Raw genomic sequence first — 25,822 nt, forward strand, 5'->3', positions numbered from 1 at the left:
CCCCGCCCCCTTGAAGGTCTGTTTCTCTCTCTCTCCAATGAATGGTTGAGAGAGGGAGGCGCTTAGCTTGGAAGGTAAAGCGAGATTCCTCTATGGACAGCCGCAAGCAGCCGAGCGGCACAGAACTCTTCGGCAGCGCACGAAGCCGGGTATACATTTTAGAAGGAACAGGCTTCTGCCTATGGCAGTGTTGTGGCATCGCTAATATATATATATATACATTGTGAAGTGATGGGACCAGTGGCCATAATCTTCGTTTTTTTGATGTTGAGCTTCAGACCATATTTTGCGCTGTCCTCTTTAACCCTCAATAAAAGGTCCTTTAGTTCCTCCTCACTTTCTGCCATCAATGTTGTGTCATCTGCATATCTGAGGTTGTTGATATTTCTTCCGGCAATGTTAATTCCAGCTTGGGATTCATCCAGCCCAGCCTTTCGCATGATGAATTCTGCATATAAGTTAAATAAGCAGAGAGACAATATACAGCCTTGCCGTACTCCTTTCCCAATTTTGAACCAATCAGTTGTTCCATATCCAGTTCTAACTGTAGCTTCTTGTCCCACATAGAGATTTCTCAGGAGACAGATGTATATATATGTATGTGTATATTTCTCAGGATACAGATGTATATATATATATGTGTGTGTGTGTGTGTGCGCGCGCGCATATGAGCAAGGTGTATGTGTGTGTGTGTATATATATATATATGTACACACACACATCCCTACCTTGCTCATATGCAAATACACATATGTGTGTCTCAGTTTAACCTACCTCACAGGGTTTTTGTGGAGAAAGAACCTCCTCCTTGGAGAAAAAGCGGGATCTAAAGTAGAATCACAGAACTGTAGAGTTGGAAGGGACCACACGGAACATCTGGTCCTGCAATGCAAGTAAGGAACAATGTTTCTGCACGGTCGTATACCCTGTTCAGGGCTGGCCCAAGACATTTTGGCACTCGAGGCGAACCCCTCCCTGCCATGGGAACAAGGGGTGAATCAAGATCTACATCGGGGAACAAAGATCTGCATCGGGATCTGCTGCCCCTGTGGATTGTGCCACCCAAGGTGGTCACCTTACCTTCTTGCATCAAGAATGGGGTCGGCAGGATCCTATTGCTGCTCAAACCGAATAAAAGCAAGTCGAAGCACACTCAGGAAAGACTACGCTGCGGTATTTGTTCTAGCATTTTAACCTTTTGCACGCACTGGTTGCAAATTGTTCTTGATCTTCCCGTTTCTCCTTTTTTTTGCAAATTTGTTTATTTACAATCAAGCGGCGTCTAGAATTTTAAGGCACATAAATGAAATTTATGATACGGCGTTTTGACAAGCTGCCTCCTGTTTTCAGTGGCAGTTGCGCGCAGCTCATTATTCCAGTCCAACCCCTTGCGGCGCAGGGAACTTTCGCCCCACGGTGTGGAACTCGAACCCACCACCCTGAGATTTAAAAAATAAAATAAATCTCCTGCGCTCTGGGAAGGATCTTATGCATTTTCGGTTTCAATAAAAGCAAAAGGCCTGTTGGTAGATAAGAGAAGCCAAATCCCACCAGGGTGGGAAACGCGAGAGAGAGAGATCTACGCGCTTCGCAAGCGGCGCTGCAGATCCGCAGCTCCGAGGAAAGGGCGGCTGCGCTGGTTTTCCTGTGCGCCTGCTCCGCGCGCCTCCAACCGGAGTCCGGCGGAGGCGGCGCTTCAGCCGAGTCTGCGGCTTCCCTTCCTTGCTGGCGGCGGCCTGGAGCAAAGGGCGGGTGTGCCGGCGTCTCCTTCTCGCTCAGGTCCGCAGGCTCCGGGGCTCGGATCTTCGACGGCGGCTTCCGATCATGGGCGATCCACAGCCGGTGGAGATCGACGGCGGCATCATGGAAGGGGTGAGCTGGGGATTACGCGCGGGGCCGGCTGCCTTTCTCGGGGTTCATAGCCGCCATGGACCTGAATGAATGGGGTTTTTTTGGGGGGGGGGGACTGGCCCGGCCTCCAGGTAGATCGGAGTTGCATTCTTGGATATTGGGGGGGGGGGAGCGTCTCCCCTTCGATCCCCTGCCGTGGAGCCGCATAACCCCTTGCTTGGTTTCCCCAACGGGAATGCCAAACTGCTTGTGTTTACCTTTCTCCTTACCCCACCCAGGTTACTTATAGTAGGCTGCGGCCCCGCTCGGTGGGGCTTGCTTCTGAATAGAACAGTAGAGTTGGAAGGGGTCCCTAGAGTCATCTAGTCCACCCTCTGCAATGCAGGAATCTCAGTGAAAGCAGCCATGACAGGTGGCCATCCAATCTCTGCTAAAAATACATCCAGGAAAGAAGAGCCCACCACATGGGTAGGCAAACTAAGGCCTGGGGGCGAGATCTGGCCCAAACGCCTTCTAAATCCAGCCTGCGGACGGTCCAGGAATCAGTGTGTTTTTACATGAGTAGAATGTGTCCTTTTATTTAAAGTGCATCTCTGGGTTATTTGTGGGGCCTGCCTGGTGTTTTTACATGGGTAGAATGTGTGCTTTTATTTAAAATGCATCTCTGGGTTATTTGTGTAGCATAGGAATTCGTTCATTTGCCCCCCCAAAAATATAGTTCAGCCCCCCCCCAAGGTCTGAGGGACAGTGGACTGGCCCCCTGCTGAAAAAGTTTGCTGACCCCTGGCCCACCACCTCCCGTTCCACTGTAGAACAGCTTCTTCCTCTCAAGAGAGTTTTTCCTGATGTTTAGTCTCCTTTCTTGTAACTTGAAGTTGCTGGTTCGAGTCCTGCTCTCCAGATCAGGAGAATACTGCCAAATTTTCTCCTTGCTCAGGGTGCCGTATTACCAAAGTCTGCCCCTGGTTAGTAGCCCACCTTGCAGGTGTGCTGCTGCAAGTCGCATTTATGACAAAAATCAGAAAGCGCTTTAAAAGCAAGCTGCAGTCAAAGGAATATAGGTGGCTGCCTTATAAGCAGCCAGACCATTGGCCATGTAGCTCTGAAGTGTTGGCACAGACTGGCAGTAGCGCTTCAGGGTTTCAGGCATGGATCTGTTCTAGGCCTTCCCTGAGACCCCAGTAACTGAGCATGTGGTTGTTTGCATAAAAAGCACGTCCTCTGGCACTGACTTACGCAGCAATGAACCTGCTAGCACACTTGCAAAGCTAGACAGTATGGTTTCAAATTGGATGGGGGACCACATGTTGAGATTCCTGCCTTGCAGGGGGTTGGACTAGATGACCCTGGGGAGCCCTTCTGACTCTACAATTCTGTTATTCTACGGCCTTTCCCCGAAGACCTCTGCCTACCCACCCGGGTACCCAGTGGGACTTGTGTCCGCATGCATACAAATTGACTGGGTAACTGCAATAGCAGGACAGTACTTAATTTCTGGAAAGAGGAGCAGTCTGCCTGGAAACAGTGACGAGGCCGTACCTGTATGACAGTCGCTTCTATCTGTGGCAAGTATTGATCCTCTCTTTTCTTTTCAGGGTGGCCAGATCCTGCGCGTCACCACAGCTCTGAGCTGCCTCTGTGGTACGCCCTTACATGTGAAAAATATCCGAGCCGGCAGGAGTCAGCCTGGCCTTAGGTAAGTCTAGGAGAACAATTGTCAAAGCGGTTTGCTTTAGGAGAGGCATTGGGGAACCTCATTGCCCCCAACCTGGCAGGCCAGCTTTGATAGGACAGCCCACCTGTCAATCACCTCACCCCATGATGCTCTGCATCTGGACATTATCGCTTCAGACTGCAGGTTGGGAATATCAGCGGGACTGAATGCGCATCCGTTTTGCATAGCAAACCAAGTCGGGGTGGACAATCATCAAGGACCACCCTGCTGAGAGCCTGAGGGTCCTGTTCCTGCCTCTATCTACCTGAGCCAGTGTGGAGCCTGACAGGCTTCATAAGGACTGGTGTTGCTGCCCTGCAGAAAGTACTGCTTTTTCTGTTAAATTGATTTTAATTTTTTTTTTATGTCCTTTTCAATCGTTTTTAAAAGTGATTTAACTGTTTTTAACGTACATCCTCTGCCATTTTAAAATGTGTTTGGGGGGAGGGTTGTGGTTGTTTTTGTTTGATTGTGTGCTTCGTGGTTTTGTGTTCTGATTTTATCCTGTGAACTGCCCTGAGGCCTATGGGTATAGGACGGTATATAAATTCAAATAATAATAGATAACACTTGGGGAGATAACCTGTGACTCTTCAGCTATTTATTTTATTTATTGCTAGACTACAACTCACATCCTCCCTGACCTTTAGCTGCGCTGATGGTTGATTGGAATCCACAGTTTGGAAGCCCACAGAGTCTCCAGTCCTGTTCTAGGGCAAGATTCTCCCCGACACGCTCATTTTCTATGTGTAGGAATCTTTTGTTGTTCTTGCTGGGTAGCATTCAATCCCTCTTCCCAGGGAATTCTGCAGCTGTGATAGCACTGGTTTCCTCTTTCCCTGGAAGATGATTGCTGCTATGACCACTAACTTTCTTGGCCAGGGACAATGGCTGCTCACCCTGAGCTTGCAGGCAAGTTACTGTTTGCACCTCTGGTGTACTGAGAAGTTTGCACCGGACATGCAAAAATCTAGCATTCTTTGCTACATGAGTGCATACGCAGGCTTTGCTTCTGTTCTAACTCAGTCCTCTTGACTTGAAGGCCTCAGCACCTGTCAGGATTGAAAATGGTTCGCGACCTTTGCAACGGGCAGATGGAAGGTGGAGAAATCGGATCGACCGAAGTCACTTTCGTGCCAGGGAAGATCCAGGGTGGAACCCACGTCGCGGATACCAAAACAGCGGGGTATATCTCTGCGACTTCTTTGGGTGCTGATGTAGCAATTGTTATTCCGTGTTCAAGAGAAATTTTACATAACAGAATGAAAGAAAATGGATCCAGTATTGACAAGACACCTTACCGGCTTAAAATGCCGATCGGTCGTGTTTTTTCTTGCAGCCTTTCAGGTAGAATTTGCCTTTCCTTGTATGCACAAGTTGCTGTGTATAGACGTTACCTGCTGCGGGTCCACACCCTCAGGTGGTGATGTCTTTGCCGGACATACCGTATTTTTCGCCCTATAAGACGCACTTTTCCCCTCCTAAAAAGTAAGGGGAAATGTGTGTGCGTCTTATGGAGCAAATGCAGACGGGAGGCTCTGCTCAGCACTCCCTTTAAAGAGCCGCGTGGAGCGTGTGTGTGGCTCTTGGGGGCTTTTCCCCGAGGAGGGAAAAGGGCTGCCCTTCTCCCTCCTCGGGGAAAAGCCCCCAAGAGCCGCACACACGCTCCGTGCGCTCTTTAAAGGGAACGTGGCTCTTGGGGGAGCCTTCCTCCCGCTGCCCGGGAGAGGCTGCATGCGGCTATCCCATAAGCCAGGACAGCAAGAGGGATCACTGCGCTGTCCTGGCTCCTGGCTTAGCCACGCGCAGCCTCCTCCGGGCAGGGGGAGTCTTCCTCCCGCTGCCCGGGAGAAGCTCTGCGTGGCTGTCCCAGAAGCCAGAACAGCATGAGGCTATCCCAGAAGCCAGATCCCTCTTGCTGTTCTGGCTTCTGGGATTCAGAATATTTTTTTTCTTGTTTTCCTCCTCCAAAAACTAGGTGCGTCTTATGGTCTGGTGCGTCTTATAGAGCAAAAAATACGGTAATTGTCCAGTTGGTTTCTCTACCTCCTGGAAATCCAGAAGGAAAATGAAATGTACTCAAATGTACCATACCCGGGGCTTTCTGCCACATGCACCTTGGTTTTTATACTTCGCCAAGTTGCCTCCTTGCACAATCTTTATTAGTAAAGCAGATGTGAAACTGGTGGCAAAAGAAATTCGTGGAAAGGGATGCCATGTTTGAGTTAGATTGAAGCTGTCTTGGGGAAAACTGCATCAAAATGCAGTGTTTCACCAGAAACCTCAAGATAGCTCTGGATCTTGGGTGGCACGTATTCATGGATTTAAAAAACAGCAACGGAAGTGCACTGGAGTCATAATAAATAGTAATATTTACAGTGATGTTTATAGCTTTTCTTCGCAAGCTCTGAACACTGGGGCTGGATTTTTGAAGCTTTGTTAACTGGGTCGTTAAGCGAACAGATTTTCTGTGAGCTGAGCAGTGTGTGTGTTTTAAAGTATAACTGTTTTGTAAAGTTCATCTCTGTCGCTGGTAGATAGTGTGAGATGTAATCCGTTGGAGCAGTCAAATACAATACTCCTTGTTTCCCTAGAGTGGACACAGACAGGGGGATGTTACTCCAGCTAGCATAACATCCTGTTACACCTGGTCTGGAGCATCCTCCCCCTACATGTGACCAGGTAGGTGGGCGTGACCCTTGCAGACCCCACAACAGGTCCATTCACACAGCCATCTTCCTCTTTTACCCCTTTGCCTTGACTGTTGTGTCTTTATTCTTTTGAGAGGGATCAAAGGGGACTTACCAGGAATAAATCCAATCTGGGCATGCCAGACTGGATTGCTTAGCTGAAGAGATTCAAACAAATCTGCAAACCAGCTTCCTGCTGTATAAGGCAGGCATGTTCAAAGTGTGGCCCGGGGGCCTAATCTGGTCTGCCGATCGGTTTAATCTGGCCCCTGCGGCAGTTAATTTCCTGGGGTAAAATCCTAAAAGAAGGTCAACAACTTCAATCCTAAAATAAAGGTCAACAACTATGGTCGGCCCTCATGCATGTTCATTTCATCAAATCTAGCCCTCATTGAAAAAAGTTTGGACACCCCTGGTATAAGGGGAATGCACTCTGCTACTTGACTCACTAGCATGAGTGAAGGAAGGATAATATTTAATAATAATAATAATAATAATAATAATAATAATAATAAAAAATACAATTTATTATTTGTACCCCGCCTATCTGGCTGGGTTTCCCCAGCCACTCTGGGCGGCTTCCAACAAAGATTAAAAATACATTAAAATTTCACACATTAAAAACTTCCCTGAACATTTAGATGTCTTCCAAATGTCAGGTAGTTGTTTATCTCTTTGACATCTGATGTCCCTCTGCCTGGTTCCCTGTAGCTTTGCTTCTCGCAGTGAGGGAACCGCCAGATGGCCCTCCTCTTCTATATCCTCTCCTACTATCCACAACATTCCCACAGATAGAAAATTGCATCTGGGAGTTTGGGAATCCCCATTGGCTCCAGTCCCTCCATAATAAAGAACACATTCTGTCTATGTCTCATTCCCGTTGCAGGAGTGTCTGCCTGCTGATGCAAGTTGCAATGCCCTGTGTGCTCTTTGCAGCCTCTCCATCGGAGCTCCGTTTGAAAGGTGGCACCAATGCAGAGATGGCTCCCCAGATTGACTATACGGTGATGGTAAGTTGACCCTTCCATCTTTGCAGCCCAAGTCAGTCCTTTGCTTCATTAGACTTTGGCAACAACGTTACACAAGAAAGCTACATCCGAAATACATTGCCACCAAACGGTTAAGTGGACCTAAATTCCAGAAAGTGGAGATAAAGCCACAAAAAGTTACTAGTTCTCAGTTTTCCACATCCACCTGCTTTGGCGTTGTGGCATGCTGTTGGCAGGAAGGAGGAGAGAATAAATTTGTTTTTGGTAGCTTCCCTGACCAGACTGCTTGAATGGTCTGATGCTGCAGCTACGATGGTATGGCTCTGAGTAGTCCTTTGTCAGGCAGATGTCAGATTTGTTGTTGTTGTTTAGTCGTGTCCGACTCTTCGTGACCCCATGGACCAGAGCACGCCAGGCACTCCTGTCTTCCACTGCCTCCCGCAGTTTGGTCAAACTCATGCTGGTAGCTTTGAGAACACTGTCCAACCATCTCATCCTCTATCGTCCCCGTCTCCTTGTGCCCTCCATCTTTCCCAACATCAGGGTCTTTTCCAGGGAATCTTCTCTTCTCATGAGGTGGCCAAAGTATTGGAGCCTCAGCTTCTGGATCTGTCCTTCCAGTGAGCACTCAGGGCTGATTTCCTTCAGAATGGATAGGTTTGATCTTCTTGCAGTCCATGGGACTCTCAAGAGTCTCCTCCAGCACCAGAATTCAAAAGCATCAATTCTTTGGCGATCAGCCTTCTTTATGGTCCAGCTCTCACTTCCATACATCACTACTGGGAAAACCATAGCTTTTACTATACGGACCTTTGTTGGCAAGGTGATGTCTCTACTTTTTAAGATGCTGTCTAGGTTTGTCATTGCTAGGTTTGTCAGAGCAATGACAAACCTAGAGGTCAGACAGTCCCATATAAAGGCAGATTATTTCTTTTATATAGGCAGATTTATTTCCTTTAACTATAATAAACGCGTCTTTGTCTGATCACTTGGAAATAATTCTCACTTGTCACAGTGACTATGTGAATGCTTGTCTACCAGCCTGGTCACTTCTTGAAACCATTCATTCAGGTGCTATAACTTCTTATTTGTTGAAACAGATGGGATTGTATAAGTAGCACAGTACGCCTGACTTCAGAATTGTGGTTCCTTCAGAATTTTCTTTGCAGTTCATTTCCTTGAAAGGCATGCTTCAGAAGAATGCAGCTTCAAACCATGGATTGTTTAACTTACCTGGAGTTTATTTTAAACCAAGATATATGTAATGACAAACCAGGATTTGTGGAAACTAAAAGTCAGCACTGCCCATCGACTCAGTTCAGACATAATGTCAAACCATGATTTTTCATTATGATTTCTCTGTCATGTGCAAGTCTTCTTCTAGTGTGCAGCAAGCCATAGCTTGCTTTGCCTGATTGCAGGAAACTGATTTGCAAAAACTTTATTTTGCCTGCAAGCCACAATCAAACTGTGGTTTCAGATAATAGTTTGCAAATAAATAATGATTTGTGCAAATCAATGTTTTCTGCATTCAGACAAATTAGAAGCGGCTGCTTTTAATCTACCTCCCCATCACCGTTGCCATGTGCAAATGAAGGGGAAGAGGGATTGTGAGAGTCTAAGACTTGTTTTTACCCTGTTTTTTATTCTGTGAACTGCCCTGAGATCTCATGATAATAATTTGTTATAAATCATAATAAGTAATAAAACATTAATAAGATTGAATTAAGCCACTACCTTACTAGCAATTTTGTTTGTTTGACTTGTTGCTTGTTACCCAAAGGTTTCCAAGTAAACATTTAAAAACATAAATACATCATGCCATTAAAAGAATTCATGCAAATTAACTAGTCGTCATTTCTAGCTAGCTATCTTTCTATTGCTATATATGCAGAGCTTTTTTTCAGCCAGAACTTGCCGGAACTCAGTTCCGGTACCTCTCAGTTCTGGCGCCATTGCCATTCTAAGAGAACAAAGGACGTGTTCATGGTGAGTTTTAGCCCCTCTTTTTCCAGAAAAACAGCACTGTATCTGTGTATTATATATGCACAAAACAACCTCCCAAAGCAATGACTGACGTGTGTGCTTTGGCAGCACACAAGTCAAAAACAACAACATTCTTTTGACACTCTGACAGGGTGATAGGAAGGAATATTTTGCTCACTAAAATATGTATGTATCTGTGTTTTTCAGCAAATGTATTTACTCTCCAGGTCTTCAAACCAATGGTTGAGAAGTTCAATTTGACCCTGGACTGCGATATAAAAAGGAGGTAGGTCTCAGGCTCTTCTTTTTGCGACTGTGAGGAGGAGATTGGAAGCTTTTAAATAACTGCAGTTTGACATTGTGTTTGAACCTTGAACTGTGCTTAAATAAGCCAGCCATAAACTCTAGTTTTTATTTGACTTGTTTCTTCGTTGCCATGACAGGAACATTACATGGCCCATAACCTGCTGTTTCTTGACAGGGGCTACTACCCCAAGGGGGGTGGCGAAGTGATCATACGGATGTCGCCTGTTAAACAGTTGAGCCCAATCGACTTAACCGACCGCGGCACTGTGACCAAGATACACGGAAGAGCCTTCGTAGCTGGAGCTCTGCCAGTCAAAGTGAGCCTGTCCTCATATTTTTAGGGCATGTCATTTTAGGGGGTGAAACTCAAATTTTTGCAAATTTCTTTCAGTGAGGGGGCCACAAAGTTTTTGGGCGTGAGGCGTTCAAACTGCTCTTTATTTTTTTGTGATTGGACAACTCTCAGCTTGGTAAGTCCAGCTCATTAACTGCTTTTGTAAAACCAAGGCATTTTACTGTTACCTTCTGGAAATACTAAATAGATTCTATATCAATCTTATTTTTTATTACTAACTGCAAGTACAGTGGTACCTCGGAAGTCACACAGAATCCGTTCCGGAAGCCCATTCGACTTCCAAAACATTCAGAAACCAAGGCGCGGCTTCCAATTGGCTGCAAGAAGCTCCTGCGGCCAATCGGAAGCTGCGTCAGATGTTCGGGTTCCAAACAACGTTCGCAAACCAGAACACTCACTTCCGGGTTTGCTGAGTCCGGGAGCCAAAACGTTCGACTCGCAAGGCGTTCGGGATCCAAGGTACAACTGTACTTGGCAATCATTTTTAATGATTTCTGTGCAATTCGACACACATTTTACTTGCCAAGCAGAACCAAATTGTATTAATTTAACCAAAACATCCTGTCAAAATATTATAACTTTGTAGCACCCCTCCTTTTGGTGATCTGTCAGTTGAAAAATTAAATGCACCCTCATGGGAAAATGCATGTGTTCTGCTGCACTTGGTGAATAAAAAAAATGTGTAGCTACTTTCTTTCCAGCATATCAGTGAATTTGTAATGCTTATGTATGCAGGTGCCCACACATATTTTGTTATAGAACCAGAAGGAGAAGGACCATAGTTTTTTATGGGGGGGTGTCTCAGGAGCTATCACTGGCACCTTTGATTCAAAGAAGGAACGGGGAGCATGTGATAAGCAAGACCCCTGCCAGAGACTCTGGGGGAGCTGATGTTGGTGAATCAGCCTGACCTGGAATAATGTATCTTCCAGGGTCTCGTTTTTGTGACATCGGAATAGCACCTCTTTCTAAATATGCAGAGGAACCTAATCCAGATATAGCCAGCCAGTGGGGTGCCCTGCAGACATTATAGGACTCTAACTCCCATCAGCCCCAATGGTTGGGGATGATAGGAGTCCCAAAAACAAATTTTGGGAAGGCACTACATTAGCTACCCCTGACCTGCATTGTATAGACATTGTCTAATAGGCAAGCGTTTACCAAGCAGTAACATGCTTTGCGTATATGAGACACTTTAGCAAGCCAGGTGTCTGTGCGTCAGCCTGCCAAGGAGTAAGGAGAATTTTATCGCCCGTTTTGTACGATAGAAGCCATTTTCTACGTAGGAACTTCAGACTATGGTGGAAAGCTCTTCTGTCGAGGTTTCAGTTGTTTTTCTTTGTTTGACTTTGTCACGTTAGTTAGCAAAAGACATGGCGTCGGCAGCAATGAGGTGCATCAGAAAGGAAATCCGAGACCTTGACGTCAACATCGAGGCTGTTCGAGAACCGGATAATGAGGCCTTTGGAACCGGAAGTGGAATAATGTGAGTGGGCTCAAATTGCAGGTTTCCGCACGCTCGCTATCCAGAAATTCACTTATCTGCACTTTAAAGTTTTCCAAAGGCTGTTTTCTATGCATAACTGTTCCAACATCTCCCCCTCCTCCCTTCTGTTTAGAATTGTTGCAGAGACTTCCACAGGTTGCTTGCTGGCTGGATCATCGCTTGGTAAAAGAGGTGAGGATTTGGGCAAACAGGATTTTTAATTATTATTTTTTTGAAAAAGCTTCTAATGGAAACTAATTTGGCGCTCTGACATGCTTCGTGGTGGTGTCTTATTTTATATTATTCATGTTCTGCGTAATTACGATGTAATAATTACAGTCACCAAAAGGCCACATTCTTGAGCTACGGTAGCTAACCTTTTTTTTTTTTGCACATAGCTCACACAAGCACAAAACACTTGCCACACATGCAGCACAGGTGTGTTAGGTTCTACCTGTGCTTCTTCTTCACACAGGTAAAAATGCTGACAAAGTTGGAATCGAAGCCGCCGAGATGTTGCTTGGAAATCTTCGACATGGGGGAGCAGTGGACGATTATCTGCAAGACCAAGTAAGCGTTTCGTGTAGAGCTGGGAAGGCGAACCTTTTGCCCTCCTAGCGTGGTTGGACTCTGCTAGTCTGACCAATGGCCAGGGCAGAGGGGAGTTGTGGTCCAGTAACATCTGCAAGGCCACAGGTTCCCTATCCTTGACACAGAGGTTCCCTCATATAATCATAGCTGTCAACTTTTCCCTTTTCTTGTGAGGAATCCTATTTGGAATAAGGGAATTTCCCTTAAAAAAAGGGAAACGTTGACAGCTATGAATATAAGGAAACAAGAGTTTGACAAGGTGAGGTGGAGGCACCTCCCAAAACGAGAAGGGCAGAATATCAGGCTTGTCAGTGGTCTTGAAAGGGCTGCACTCTGGCACCTACCTGGGAGTAAGTCCCCTTGTGACACAGGTGGCACTGTGGTCCAAACCATCGAGCCTCTTGGGCTTGCTGATCAGAAGGTTGGCGGTTTGACTCCCTGCAACAGGGTGAGCTCCCGTTGCTCTGTCCCAGCTCCTGCTAACCTGGCAGTTTGAAAGCGCACCAGTGCAAGTAGATAAATAGGTAGCACTGCAGCAGGAAGGTAAATGGCATTTCTGTGCGCTCTGGTTTCCGTCACGGTGTCCCGTTGTGCCAGAAGCAGTTTAGTCATGCTGGCCACATGACCCAGAAAGCTGTCTGTGGACAAACGCCAGCTCCCTTAACCGTTAAAGCGAGATGAGCGCTGCAACCCCATAGTCGCCTTTGACTGGACTTAACCGTCCAGGGGTCCTTTACCTTTGCTGACTTCTGCAAAGACATGAATAGGATTTTATTGTGAGTTATGTGGGCAAGGAGTGTTACTTCAACTGGCTTTCTTTAGCTGCCATGGGAGTTGCATCACTAATAATGATGTGGGTTTTTTTCTTCCTCTCTCTTCTCAAGCTAATCATTTTCATGGCTTTAGCAAATGGCCTCTCCAGAGTGAAAACTGGACCAATTACTCTCCATACAAAAACTGCTATACATTTTGCAGAAGAGCTGACAAAGGTGAGTGATACATAGTTTTCTTTTTTTTTAATGTCGGTTGATGAGTACACACTTCACAGACTTGCTTTCTCTAGTTACCGTAGTTTTCGCTCCATAACACGCATTTTTTTTCCTCCTAGAAAGTAAGGGGAAATGTCTGTGCGTGTTACGGAGCAAATGCTTCCCTCCTCCGTGGCTCGCTTTGAAAGAGCAAAGCGGGAGAAGAGCTGCTGAGTGGAGAGGAGAGAGGGACAGAGAGCCTGCTTCTTTAAAGGAGCAAAGTGGGAGAGGAGAGGTTGGCTCCTTTAAAGCAAACAGGCTCTCTGTCCCTCCTCCCCACTCAGCTCGCTAAATAGCAGCAAAGTTTTTCAGCTCGCTAAGCCGGGGGGATGAGCCGGGGAGGAGGGAGAGAAGCAGAGCCTGCTTGCTTTAAAGGAGCAAAGTGGGAGAGGAGAGGAGCCTTCTCCCCTTATACCACTCTCCTGCATTATTAGCAGCATCTTTCTCCACCCACCCCACGCGTGCTCCTTGTCCCTTGAGTGCTTTTCCTTCCCTCCCCACTTAAAATGTGGTTACAAAGCACAGATCCACATGGATCCTCAGGATTTTTGCACTGGGTCACCCCAAATTCACCATCAGATCACATAGCATGTCCATGGCTACAATTTGCACCAAAAAAAATCACACACCCACTGTTGCCTGGGGCCGCAGTGGTGCAAAAACGTGGTTACAAACATGGATCCACGTGGATCTTCAGGATTTTTGCATTGGGCTACCCCAAACTCACCGTCAGATTACATGTCTGTGGCCACAGCATGAACCACAAAAATCATACATCCACTGTTTCGTTTAGAATATTTTTTTTCTTGTTTTCCTCCACTAAAAACTACGTGCGTCTTATGGTCGGGTGCGTGTTATAGAGTGAAAAATACGGTAGATATTTTCAGTCGTTTATGCTGCTGTTATGGAATAGTCTCCCTCAGGTGGGGGTCTAGCAAAGCCTCCTCAGGTCTGTTCATATGACAAGTTTACTCACGCTTTTAACACCTCAAGTTTTAAACTGAACGTTGTTTACTATCAGTTTTGTATTATTGTTGTTGTTGTTGTTATTATTATTATTATTATTATTATTTTATTATAGTACCGTATTTTTTGCTCTATAAGACTCACTTTTTCCCTCCTAAAAAGTAAGGGGAAATGTGTGTGCGTCTTATGGAGCGAATGCAGGCTGTGCAGCTATCCCAGAAGCCAGAACAGCAAGAGGGATTGCTGCTTTCGCTGCACAACGATCCCTCTTGCTGTTCTGGCTTCTGGGATTCAGAATTTTTTTTTTCTTGTTTTCCTCCTCCAAAAACTAGGTGCATCTTGTGGTCTGGTGCGTCTTATAGAGCGAAAAATACGGTATTTTATTTTCAGAGCCTGATTTTAATAAGCAAGCTCTTGCACGTCATGCAAACAATATACAGGTGGCTACACATGTGCATTTTAAAGAACACGTTAATAAACCCACTTTATGACACTTAAAATTATTTTCATTGCAGGCTAAATTTACTGTGACAAAATCAGAAGAGGACGCTTCCCCCAAGGATGCCTACATTATCGAGTGCCAAGGAGTTGGACTGCTAAACACCAATTTGTAGCTGCTGCTGTTTGTTGGAATGGTTTAATTATTATTATTTTGGCTTTGTTTTTGTTTTGCCTTTAAAAATATTGCTGACATCCTCAAGGGAGAAAAGTGTGATTAGTGTTAGGTTTGAATTAATTCTAATAAAGGACATCCATTTTGGGCTCTCTAGATAATAAAAAGCCTATATTGCTGCTGTTAAACACAGCAGATGATCAGTATAGATCACAGCAGAGTGGGGAAAGCGATAGCTTCGGCTTTTAAAAATGGACTTCTGTGATTCGGTCGTTCTTGTCCCCTGTTGGGAGCTGATCATATGGAATCCTTCACATGCGTTGCAACAAAGATGTCGACAAAAAGTCATTTTCAGCAGTTTCTTTTCACATCTCTTTTTTTATTTCTGTAACCCTTTCTTGCACACGACTACAGATAAAAATAAAGCAGTCTCAACAGATGAAGATATTTGCTACTTATTACCAGTAAAAGGGCAGAGGTTTGCAAATAATATGGGGGGCATTTTCTGACGGTGGCACCTGTATGACCTGCTTTGCATCAAGTGTGCAGGTTCCGGAAAGGGAGAATGTAGCTGTGTCCCTTCTCCCTGTCCATTTACTGCTGCAAGCTTTGACTTAGCGCAGTCGCTCCCAAACTTGAAAACTGCCGAGGGTCTCGGTATACGCGCTTAGTGATATTTCTGCCTGTTGTAGCAATTTCAGTGCGCTGTGCTAGACGCCGTATGCTTTATAATTGTGTTTTCGTTGCTCCTTTTCTTTCTTACGTTGCATTTCTTGTAGCCCAGTTTGAGTTCCGCAGAATTCAAGCTGTAACGCAGCACAGTGCGAGAAAGAGAAGAAGCGATAAGAATGCCATTAAAAATCAGTGCGAATATTAAGGCAGACATGCCACAAACCCTTCACACTTGGCACTCTCCCAGTCCTCTGCAATTTCTGGCTATTTTTTAAAAATATATAAAATGTATTGTATATACATCTCTCCAGCGTTGTCTGTACTTTGCCCCATGTGCAGAGTTGGAACTCAGAAGGCAGAGGTGGGCATAGTGATAGTTGTTTTAATTTGATCAGTTACGTGTTGTTAGTACAACATCAGGGCCCTGCTGAGGGGTGTGTGTGTGTGTGTGTGTGTGTCCAGGTGTCCCTATTTTCCAGGGACAATCCTGGATTTACAGAAGCTGTCTCAGTTTCTGATTTGATCCCAGAATGTCTCGCTTTCCCTTAGGACATCCCTATTCTCATTGGAGAAATGTTGGAGGGTATGGTAAGACGTCTCTGTTTTCATCAGAGGGTATGTAGTCATGTAACCCCCGAGCCAAGGAGATAAGTAACCAGTGCTTTTTTCCCCTGGGGGTACACAGTACCGACACCTTTTTTCCCTAGAAGCAATGTAAGTAACTATACAACCTTTAGAAGACACCTGAAGGCTGCCCTGTGTACAGTGGTGCCCCGCAAGACGAATGCCTCGCAAGACGAAAAACTCGCTAGACGAAAGGGTTTTGCATTTTTTGAGTCGTTTCGCAAGACGAATTTCCCTATGGGCTTGCTTCGCAAGACAAAACGTCTTGCGAGTTCTTGCAAGTTTGTTTCCTTTTTCTTAAAGCCGCTAAGCCGTTAATAGCTGCTAAGCCGTTAATAGCCGCTAAGCCGCTAATAGCCATGCTTCGCAAGACGAAAAAACCGCAAGACGAAGAGACTCGCGGAACGGATTAATTTCGTCTTGCGAGGCACCACTGTAGTTTTATTATGTTTTTATATACAGTGGCACCTCGGGTTACATACGCTTCAGGTTACATATGCTTCAGGTTACAGACTCCGGTAACCCAGAAATAGTACCTCGGGTTAAGAACTTTGCTTCAGGATGAGAACAGAAATTGTGCGGCGGCAGCGGGAGGCCCCATTAGCTAAAGTGGTGCTTCAGGTTAAGAACAGTTTCAGGTTAAGAACGGACCTCCAGAACGAATTAAGTACTTAACACGAGGTACCACTGTATGTTGGAAGCAGCCTAGGGTGGCTGAGGCAAGCCAGTCAGGCGGGGTATAAAGAATAAAATTATTACTATTTTTATTTTATGGAATAGGACATCCCTATTTTCATCAGAGAAATGTTGGAGGGTATGTTGTGTTTGTGTGTGTGTGTGTGTGTGTGTGTGTGTGTGTGTTGTTGATACTTTCACCCCTCCCATTGCAAGAATCTCCTGATCTGATGTTTTGAGAAAGGAGGGGGCGGAAACTGCTCTTCTACTGACTGCCTGACTGTGTGGAGAGAGTCTTATCTATGTAGTGACTAGATGGCTGACTGGGATATGTAACACTCATGCAAGCCAGTAGTTTGTTAGTTTGTAGTAGCTATTAGAAATATAAGGAGTTATGCTTCACAGCTATCTTCCGCGTTATTTATACTCTGCGTGAGTCCGGTGTTCACAATGCACAGTTGCGAGTCCAGTGCACTGGGACCTGTTTTCCGGGATTGGAAGGTCTCTGAAAGTGCTCCTGTCGCCTAGCCCAGTCGGGGCAGAACCAGTTACTGAGCCCAGTCACGGACATCGGTTGAAAGGCGTACTGACGTCTGTGTGTGAGAGAGATCATCTACCCTGTTAGCAGCAATAGGAAGCCCAACTGGGGCAAGGGAGGACTTCTTCTGGAGCAGGGCATACAGGACTAGGAGCCAAAATGGCACAATTCCAGGCAAATCTGCTTCCAGGAACTCTCCTGGTTTGTGCAGGTGTTAGCTGATTTTCACCTTGCTTGTCTGTAATCCCTTTCCAAATGTGTCCCAATGTAGTGACAGAAGCTGGGGCGGGTTGATTTTCTTGTTAATCTCACAGCTGTTCAGCTGTATTTGTAATGTTTGGAGTTTGTCTGAAGGGGGCAGCAGATAACTTATTAAACCCTATTAGTATCCCTCCTTTTAAAAAAATGCAATCGCAAGACTTTTTCCTTGAGTTTCTTGTGTTTTCCTCCCCTCAAAAATAAATAAATAAAAGGCCCTAATTTATCCATCGACTATTTGAGAAGCTTGAAAAAGTAACACTCATTCTGTGGGTATCTGCTTTCAAAGAAAGTAAGGTAAAGGTAAAGGTACCCCTGCCCGTACGGGCCAGTCTTGCCAGACTCTAGGGTTGTGCGCCCATCTCACTCAAGAGGCCGGGGGCCAGCGCTGTCCGCAGACACTTCCGGGTCACGTGGCCAGCGTGACAAGCTGCATCTGGTGAGCCAGCGCAGCACACGGAACGCCATTTACCTTCCTGCTAGTAAGCGGTCCCTATTTATCTACTTGCACCCGGGGGTGCTTTCGAACTGCTAGGTTGGCAGGCGCTGGGACCGAACGACGGGAGCGCACCCCGCCGCGGGGATTCGAACCGCCGACCATGCGATCGGCAAGTCCTAGGTGCTGAGGTTTTACCCACAGCGCCAACCTTCAAAGAAAGTAGCACTAGTTCAATAACCAGAGAGTCAATGCAGGAGCCTTGAATTAAAAGTTTCACATCTGTTGCTAGTATGACCAATGGCTAGGGCAGAGGGGAGTTGTGGTCCAGTAACATCTGCAAGGCCACAGGTTCCCTATGCTTGACACAGAGGTTCCCACATAAAATCATAGCTGTCAACTTTTCCCTTTTCTTGTGAGGAATCCTATTTGGAATAAGGGAATTTCCCTTAAAAAAAGGGAAACGTTGACAGCTATGCATATAAGGAAACAAGAGTTTGACAAGGTCAGGTGGAGGCACCTCCCAAAACGAGAAGGGCAGAATATCAGGCTTGTCGGTGGTCTTGAAAGGGCTGCACTCTGGCACCTACCTGGGAGTAAGTCCCCTTGTGACACGGGTGGTCCAAACCACTGAGCCTCTTGGGCTTGCTGATCAGAAGGTTGGCGGTTCGACTCCCCGCAACAGGGTGAGCTCCGATTGCTCTGCCTCAGCTCCTGCCAACCTAGCCGTTTGAAAGCACACCAGTGCAAGTAGATAAATAGGTAGCACTGCAGCAGGAAGGTAAATGGCGTTTCCGTGCACTCTTGAATTAAAAGTTTCACATCTGTTGCTGCTGCAACAGTACGTGGCCTTGAGTGAGTCTCTTCCAGCATCTACTCAGACCTGCATTACGAGTGCATTGTGACGGCTTGTAGAAATCATCCTTTGCAGAGTGGAAGTGTTATTACAAATGACAGAAGGTGTTGAACTATGCTCCTAGGATAAAAGTTGCTTTGGTTTTATAGTTAGGCCACTTGGGTTCATGTCTGCCATGCTAACCAATCTGCCACATAGTGATATGAGTGATTTACAGTGGTACCTTGGGTTACATACGCTTCAGGTTACATACGCTTCAGGTTACACACACTGCTAACCCAGAAATAGTGCTTCAGGTTAAGAGCTTTGCTTCAGGATAAGAACAGAAATTGGGCTCCGGTGGCGCGGCGGCAGCAGCAGGAGGCCCCATTAGCTAAAGTGGTGCTTCAGGTGAAGAACAGTTTCAGGTTAAGTACGGACCTCTGGAACGAATTAAGTACTTAACCCGAGGTACCACTGTATTTACTTTGTGGGATTTGATATCAGATAGGCGTAAGTTTTCCATTTCGTTTTTTTGCAAGAAAGCAACTCCTGATCCCATGTTGTCCTTCTAAAGACCTATAAAGACTGGTTGCCAAGATAGCTTAAGCTAAGGATTGGTTTGGGAATTCTTCTATTTTATTATTATTACCTTTATATACCACCTATTTCTTCCAAGTAACTCAAGGTAGTGTAGGTTCATCCTCACAACAATCGTGTGAGCTAGGTTAGGCTGAGAGGCCGTGACTGGCCCAAGCTCACCCAGAGAGCTTCGTGGCTGAGTGGGGATTCGAACCGTGGTCTCCCAGCTCCTAGTCTAACACTCTAACCCAGGGGTCAGCAAACTTTTTCAGCCGGGGGCCGGTCCACTGTCCCTCAGACCTTGTGGGGGGGGGGCGGACTATATTTTGGGGCAAAAATTGAACAAATTCCTATGGCCCCACAAATAACCCAGAGATGCATTTTAAATAAAAGCACACATTCTACTCATGTAAAAAGATGCTGATTCCCAGACCGTCTGTGGGCCGGATTTAGAAGGCGATTGGGCCTGATCCGGCCCCCGGGCCTTAGTTTGCCTACCCATGCTTAAGCATTATGCCACAATGGCTCTAGGGCAAGTGGGATTCTAGGGTATGTGGACCACAGATGCGCCCTCCCAATAATATTCCTGCTACCAGCTTGGGACAGGACGCTTGCCCTCAGTCTTAGAAGCTCACAGGTTGTTGTTGGACCACCAAATAATAATAATAATAATAATAATAATAATAATAATAATAATCCTTTTGAAAATTTACAAACCTCTATACAACAGCACACCTAGGGCATTCTCTTGAGTATATGGAAACTGTTCCTTGTGGGGAGGGGTGGAGCTGTGCGTCATTTCCTGCCTAGCAAGCTGGTTTCACTGAAAAGGGATTATGCCAATAATTGAGTAGGAAGGCCAGCGCTGAGCTTAAAAATATATAGCTATTTCGTACACTTCAAAGGGATAATCACATGATCCACACCAGATCTCCAGCTTGAAGTGAACCAGGACTCTTCTACATCTCCACAAATTACAGCTGAGCAGCAAGCACACTTTTAAAAAAAAAAATCCAGGTTGGGAGGGCGGTTAAGGCAGGGATGGGAGGAAAGAGAAATAAAAGAAGAGTGAAGCTGAGCTACTACCTCAGCAGTGCTAACCTACTGACAAGATATCAAGGTAGCCAATGTGGTTCTTTCTCAGTAATATTATTATTATTATTATTATTATTATTATTTTCATTTCTAAGGTAAAGTAAAGGTACCCCTGCCCGTACGGGCCAGTCGTGACCGACTCTAGGGTTGCGCGCTCATCTTGCTCAAGAGGCTGGGAGCCGGCGCCGTCCGAAGACACTTCCGGGTCACGTGGCCAGCGTGACGAAGCTGCACTGGCGAGCCAGCACCAGTGCCGCACACGGAAACGCTGTTTACCTTCCCGCCGGAGTGGTACCTATTTATCTACTTGCACTTAGGGGTGCTTTCGAACTGCTAGGTGGGCAGGAGCTGGGACTGAATGACGGGAGCTCACCCCGCCGCGGGAATTCGAACCGCCGACCTTACGATCAGCAAGTCCTAGGCACTGAGGTTTTACCCACAGCGCCACCCGCGTCCCATAATTTCATTTCTATTCCACTTTATATTTTTAAGAAAAATCTCAAAGCAGTTTGCATATTAAACATCAGTAAAACAATCCAGAATCAAACATTTCTGAAGAAAATAAAATATAAAGTATGTAGTCAAAGGAACATAATTAACAGGAAACTAAAATATTATCTTAAAGATTTCAAAATAAAACATTATAAAGGAGGTCAAGTACAGAATACATATTTAACACAAACAAAGTTAACCAAAAAAATATTATTCCTAAACATTTCAAAAGAAAAGAATGTTAAGTGAAGTCAAATATAAAATGCACATTTAAAACAGCATAGTTAACAAGAGAATATCATTGGACTACAACTCCCATCATCCTAATCATTGGCCCTGCTGGCTGAGGCTGATGGGAGCTGGAGTCCTAGACAGGGGTGCCCATCCCTGGTCTAGCAAACAATCTGGCAGTCTTTGAATTGGTTTCCATTAACTGCTAGACTAACACGCCAGGAATGTTTGGGAAGGAAGGGGACATATTTCAGCAAACTGAGTTAGATTATAGGGCATCCTTGCCAGACGTACAATTCCGTGATTGATTTTGCGAAATGTGCAATGTTGCTCCTTTCTCCACCCCATAAATCTTGCCGCTATAGCTCTTCAAGTTGTGTGGTTGCAGCCGCTTAAATACTTGCAGGAATAAAACAGTCTTTCATAAACGAAACGAAGCAAAAACCCCAAAATAAACATGACGGAGGAAAGAGGAGGTTACGGTAGCTTCACAAATCATGTAGCCCACAATCAAGCAAAAGTTATGCAATTTTAAATCCAAAGGATTTGAGCTGGAGAGTTAAACAAATGCATCAATATCTCCCATGGAGCTGGCTTATTTGTTTTTGCCTCGGTCATGTCTTCATTTTACATTTTTGAGGTATTTTTGAGCCTTGCGGATTTTGTTATAACTTCTGTAAAGCTGGTGTAGCAAATTAAATTTTTTTTAAAGTAAGTATTGGTGTAAGTATAACTCCCCCTTAAACCTGAGGGGGAGATATGAGTGTTTTGCCATTCCTGTTTCAATGTCCTCCTATGTTCTGTCGATCTGTTTTTATCCTTTTTATTATAACTGACAAATCTGTCTTTCCTCCTCATTTTGTTAGTGATGGTCTTTCGCTATAAGCGGTTAAAAACAGTTTGTTCCTTTGCCCTAGCAAGTTTAACTTCTGTCAAACAGGAAGGATAAACAAGCGATGCTGATATTTGTAGATGCAGAGAAGGCCTTTGACAATATTTCTTGGGAATTTATGTTAAAGAATTTGGAATACATGGATATGGATCAATCTTTTCTGAGTGGTATAAAGGCAATATATTCGGAGCAGAGAGCAAAATTAATTGTTAACAATGTTATAATGGAAAATATTGCCATAACTAAGGGTACAAGGCAAGGGTGTCCTTTATCCCCGTTATTATTCATTTTGGTCCTAGAAGTCTTCCTAAGAACACTAAGAAATAACGAAAAAATAAAAGGTGTGACAGTTGGTTGTAATGAATATAAGGTTAAAGCATTTGCCGATGACTTGGTTATAACTATAGAAGATCCTATGCAGAGTGTTAAAGAGGTGCTAGAAGAGATAGAACATTTTGGTCAAGTGTCCGGCTTTAAGTTAAATAAGAAAAAAACTAAAATAATTGCTAAGAATATGGATCAAGAGATAATAGAAAAAATACAGCAACAAACAGAGATGAATGTGGTAAAGAAAGTTAAGTATTTAGGGATCACATTAACTCCCAGGAGTATTGACTTGTTCCAAAATAATTATGTACCAATATGGAATAAAATTAAACGGGACCTAGAGGTGTGGGGAAGAATGAAACTATCATTATGGGGAAGAATTGCAACGATAAAGATGAGCGTGCTACCGAAAATGTTATTTCTGTTTCAAACAATACCAATAATTAAAGGTGTGACAATATTTAAAGAATGGCAAAGAATAACATCAAGATATATCTGGCAGGGCAAGAAGCCAAGAATAAAATTTAAGATATTAACAGATGCAAAAGATAGAGGAGGCTTTGCCCTGCCAGATTTAAAGTTATATTATGAAGCTTCGTGTCTTTGCTGGGTGAAAGAATGGATAAAGTTAGAAAACACAGAATTGTTGGATTTGGAAGGTTACGATAATAGATTCGGTTGGCACGTGTATTTATGGTGTGAAAAGAATAGAGTGCATAAAGGTTTTGAAAACCACATCTTTAGAGGACCGTTGATTGAAGTTTGGAATAGGTATAAAAATTTATTAGAGTTTAAAACTCCATATTGGCTATCACCATTGGAGATAATGAGTGTGAAAAAGATCAACATGACAGGGAGATGGATTACATATGAGAATTTGATAATCAAAGAAGGTAATAAATGGAAACTGAAACCATATGAAGAAGTTAAAGAAAATGTGAATGATTGGTTGCACTATTTTCAGCTAAATGCAATGTTTAAAAAAGAGATGTCAGAAAGAGGTTTTCAGGAAAAGAAATCTAGATTTCATCAAGAAATTTTGAATAGTGATCTTAAAATTCTATCAGAAATGTATAAATTATTACTTGAGTGGCATACAAAGGATGAAGAAGTAAAATCAGTAATGATTCAGTGGGCCAAAGATTTTGGTTATAATATACAATTTGATGAGTGGATAAAACTGTGGAAAGAAGGAATGAAATTCACTGCATGCACTACAATAAAAGAAAATATTATGAAAATGATGTATAGATGGTACGTAACACCAGTGAAGCTTGGTAAGATGTATAAAGTCAGTAATAAATGTTGGAAATGTCAGGAAAAAGAAGGAACATTTTATCACATGTGGTGGGAGTGTAAGAAAGTGAAAGGTTTCTGGGAAATGATTTATAACGAGATGAAGAAAATGTTGAAATACACTTTTGTTAAGAAACCAGAGGCTTTTCTATTGGGAATATTAGGGAATGAAATTTAAAAAAAGGATGTGAAATTATTTAGGTACGCAGTGACAGCAGCTAGAATTTTGATGGCCCAGAAATGGAAACAGGAAGAAGTGCCAACAAGAGAAGAATGGAGATTGAAACTGATGGAATATGCAGAAATGGACAAATTAACGGGGAAAATTCGGAACCAACGCGATCAGAGATTCACCGAGGACTGGAATAAATTTACAGAGTATATCAAAAATGTATGTGAGGACCAATTAACGCTTGTTGGCTTTCAAGAAGCTCTGTGAAAATGATTGATAGAAATGTTGCTTAAAAGAGATGATAAGACTAAGATTGTTAAAGCGCAATATAAATTTAAGAAATGCGAGTAATTGTGATAATATGGAAATTGTCGGATAGGCTGGGGGAAGTCTAAAAGAGGTAGATGTTAGAAACTGACGTAAAAAACGGATGGAATGTATATTGGAAACTGAATAAAAAATAATTATATAAAAAAAAGCAAGTTTAACTTCGCCAAAGTCCATGCTGTGTGTATTTGTACCCCAGTTTAGAAAATTAATTGGTCATTAAAATATTAAGTGCAATACATTTTGATATTGGTAAGTAACTTGTTTTTAAAAAAACAACCCACACGTTTTGAAAGTTCCTGAATTAACTTAAGAGGCACAGTTAATCATAGCTAATCCCAGTGCAACTATATTGTCAGTAAACAATTAGGGTAAAGAAGATTAAACAAGAGGTAGAGAATATATTAACCTTCTGCTCAGCGCAAGGCATGAGACATCTCTGTTCTGCTCTATAAATGTACATTACGTTTGCCTAGATAGTTCATGCCAGTCTGGATTTCATGCTGCTGGCACTGCAGGAGTTCAGCGGAAGCGGAGAGGTTATTCCGTAATATTGCTTGAGTAGCGAGGGTGGATCATAAATAAATTCCCGCTTCGAAGAATTTGCCATGGTTGGTCTGAAATTCTGTCCAGGTGGTCATTATCCGATATGCTGCCGTCAGGAGGAAAGTGACAATTTTAAGTGAAGATGGCAATCCTAATAATAATAAATTTATTATTTATACCCCGCCCATCTGGCTGGGTTCCCCCAGCCACTCTGGGAGGCTCCCAGCCAAATATTAGAAACACAATACAGCACGAAACATTAAAAACTTCCCTAAACAGGGCTGTCTTCTAAAAGTCAGATAGTTGTTTATTTCCTTGACATCTGATGGGAGGGCGTTCCACAGGGCAGGGGCCACTACTGAGAAGGCCCTCTTCCTGGTTCCCTGTAACTTGGCTTCTTGCAGAGAGGGAACCGCCAGAAGGCCCTTGGCGCTGGATCTCAGTGTCCGGGCAGAACGATGGGGTTGGAGACGCTCCTTCAGGTATACTGGGCCAAGGCTGTTTAGGGCTTTAAAGGTCAGCACCAACACCAACAATTTAGGCTTTTCAAGGCCTTCAGATGTGTGTGAGCTGTGACTGCTTTCTGAGGTGGCTTTATGATAAATTTTAGCTGTCTTATTGTTGTTTTCTTTGTACAATGTGTTGGTTTTTTAAAAAAGAATTTTAGAAACCGTTCCGTGATTCTTTTGTAACGAAGATCACTCTAAAATTTTCACTAAAAACAAAAATTTGAAAGCTGGTGATTTGGCAAGGAGGGCTGAAGATGACTGTGCTTTCTGAAAGATCATCTCAAGAGGAAGAATGTCAGTGACATTTTGCTTTCCAGAATGTGCAGCAAAATGCACACACACACACAGGTGGAATCTACACACATATTAAAAAATGCTGTGAAATGCTTTTTTTTTTAATAAAAAAAACCGTTTTGAAAAATACACTGAATTTTGCATAGCTCACTGTCGCCATCTAGTGTCACATTTGCATATTACACTTTACAACACCTTTAAAACGTTTTTATTTGCAGCTGTATAGCTGAGTGCATACACACGACTTTTTTCCAGCCAGAACTTGCTGGAACTCAGTTTCTAGGATGACCTGTGTGTGCTTAGAAGTGGTGGCGTAAGCAATCCTACCATAGCTGTCAACCGTCCCTTATTTGGCAGGAAAGTCCCTTATCCCAGCGCCGTGTCCCACGGCTGTCCCTTCTTGATGATGTCCCTTAAATTTCCCGGGTTTCAAAGGAAGCAGCTCC

The 25,822-nt window shown here is 44.2% G+C and overlaps 1 protein-coding gene and 1 long non-coding RNA gene across 2 annotated transcripts; one reads left to right on the forward strand and one right to left on the reverse strand.

The window, feature by feature from the left end:
• Positions 1-1,684: 1,684 nt before the first annotated feature.
• On the forward strand, positions 1,685-15,018 carry RTCA (RNA 3'-terminal phosphate cyclase). The gene is made up of 11 exons (XM_081008773.1): positions 1,685-1,872; positions 3,447-3,547; positions 4,608-4,751; positions 7,142-7,265; positions 9,458-9,516; positions 9,712-9,853; positions 11,253-11,377; positions 11,511-11,569; positions 11,853-11,947; positions 12,853-12,957; positions 14,478-15,018. The coding sequence occupies exons 1-11, from the start codon at positions 1,825-1,827 to the stop codon at positions 14,574-14,576; spliced, it is 1,101 nt and encodes a 366-aa protein (XP_080864899.1). The 5' UTR covers positions 1,685-1,824; the 3' UTR covers positions 14,577-15,018.
• Positions 15,019-15,918: 900 nt separating this feature from the next.
• LOC308478791 lies at positions 15,919-16,972 on the reverse strand. The gene is made up of 2 exons (XR_013987280.1): positions 16,303-16,972; positions 15,919-16,003 (listed from the first exon to the last, which is right to left on the reverse strand). It is a non-coding gene; the product is annotated as an uncharacterized lncRNA (long non-coding RNA).
• Between the last annotated feature and the right edge of the window lie 8,850 nt (positions 16,973-25,822).

Source organism: Podarcis pityusensis, assembly GCF_964106645.2.
Source record: "Podarcis pityusensis genome assembly, chromosome: 6".
Lineage (NCBI taxonomy): Eukaryota > Metazoa > Chordata > Lepidosauria > Squamata > Lacertidae > Podarcis > Podarcis pityusensis.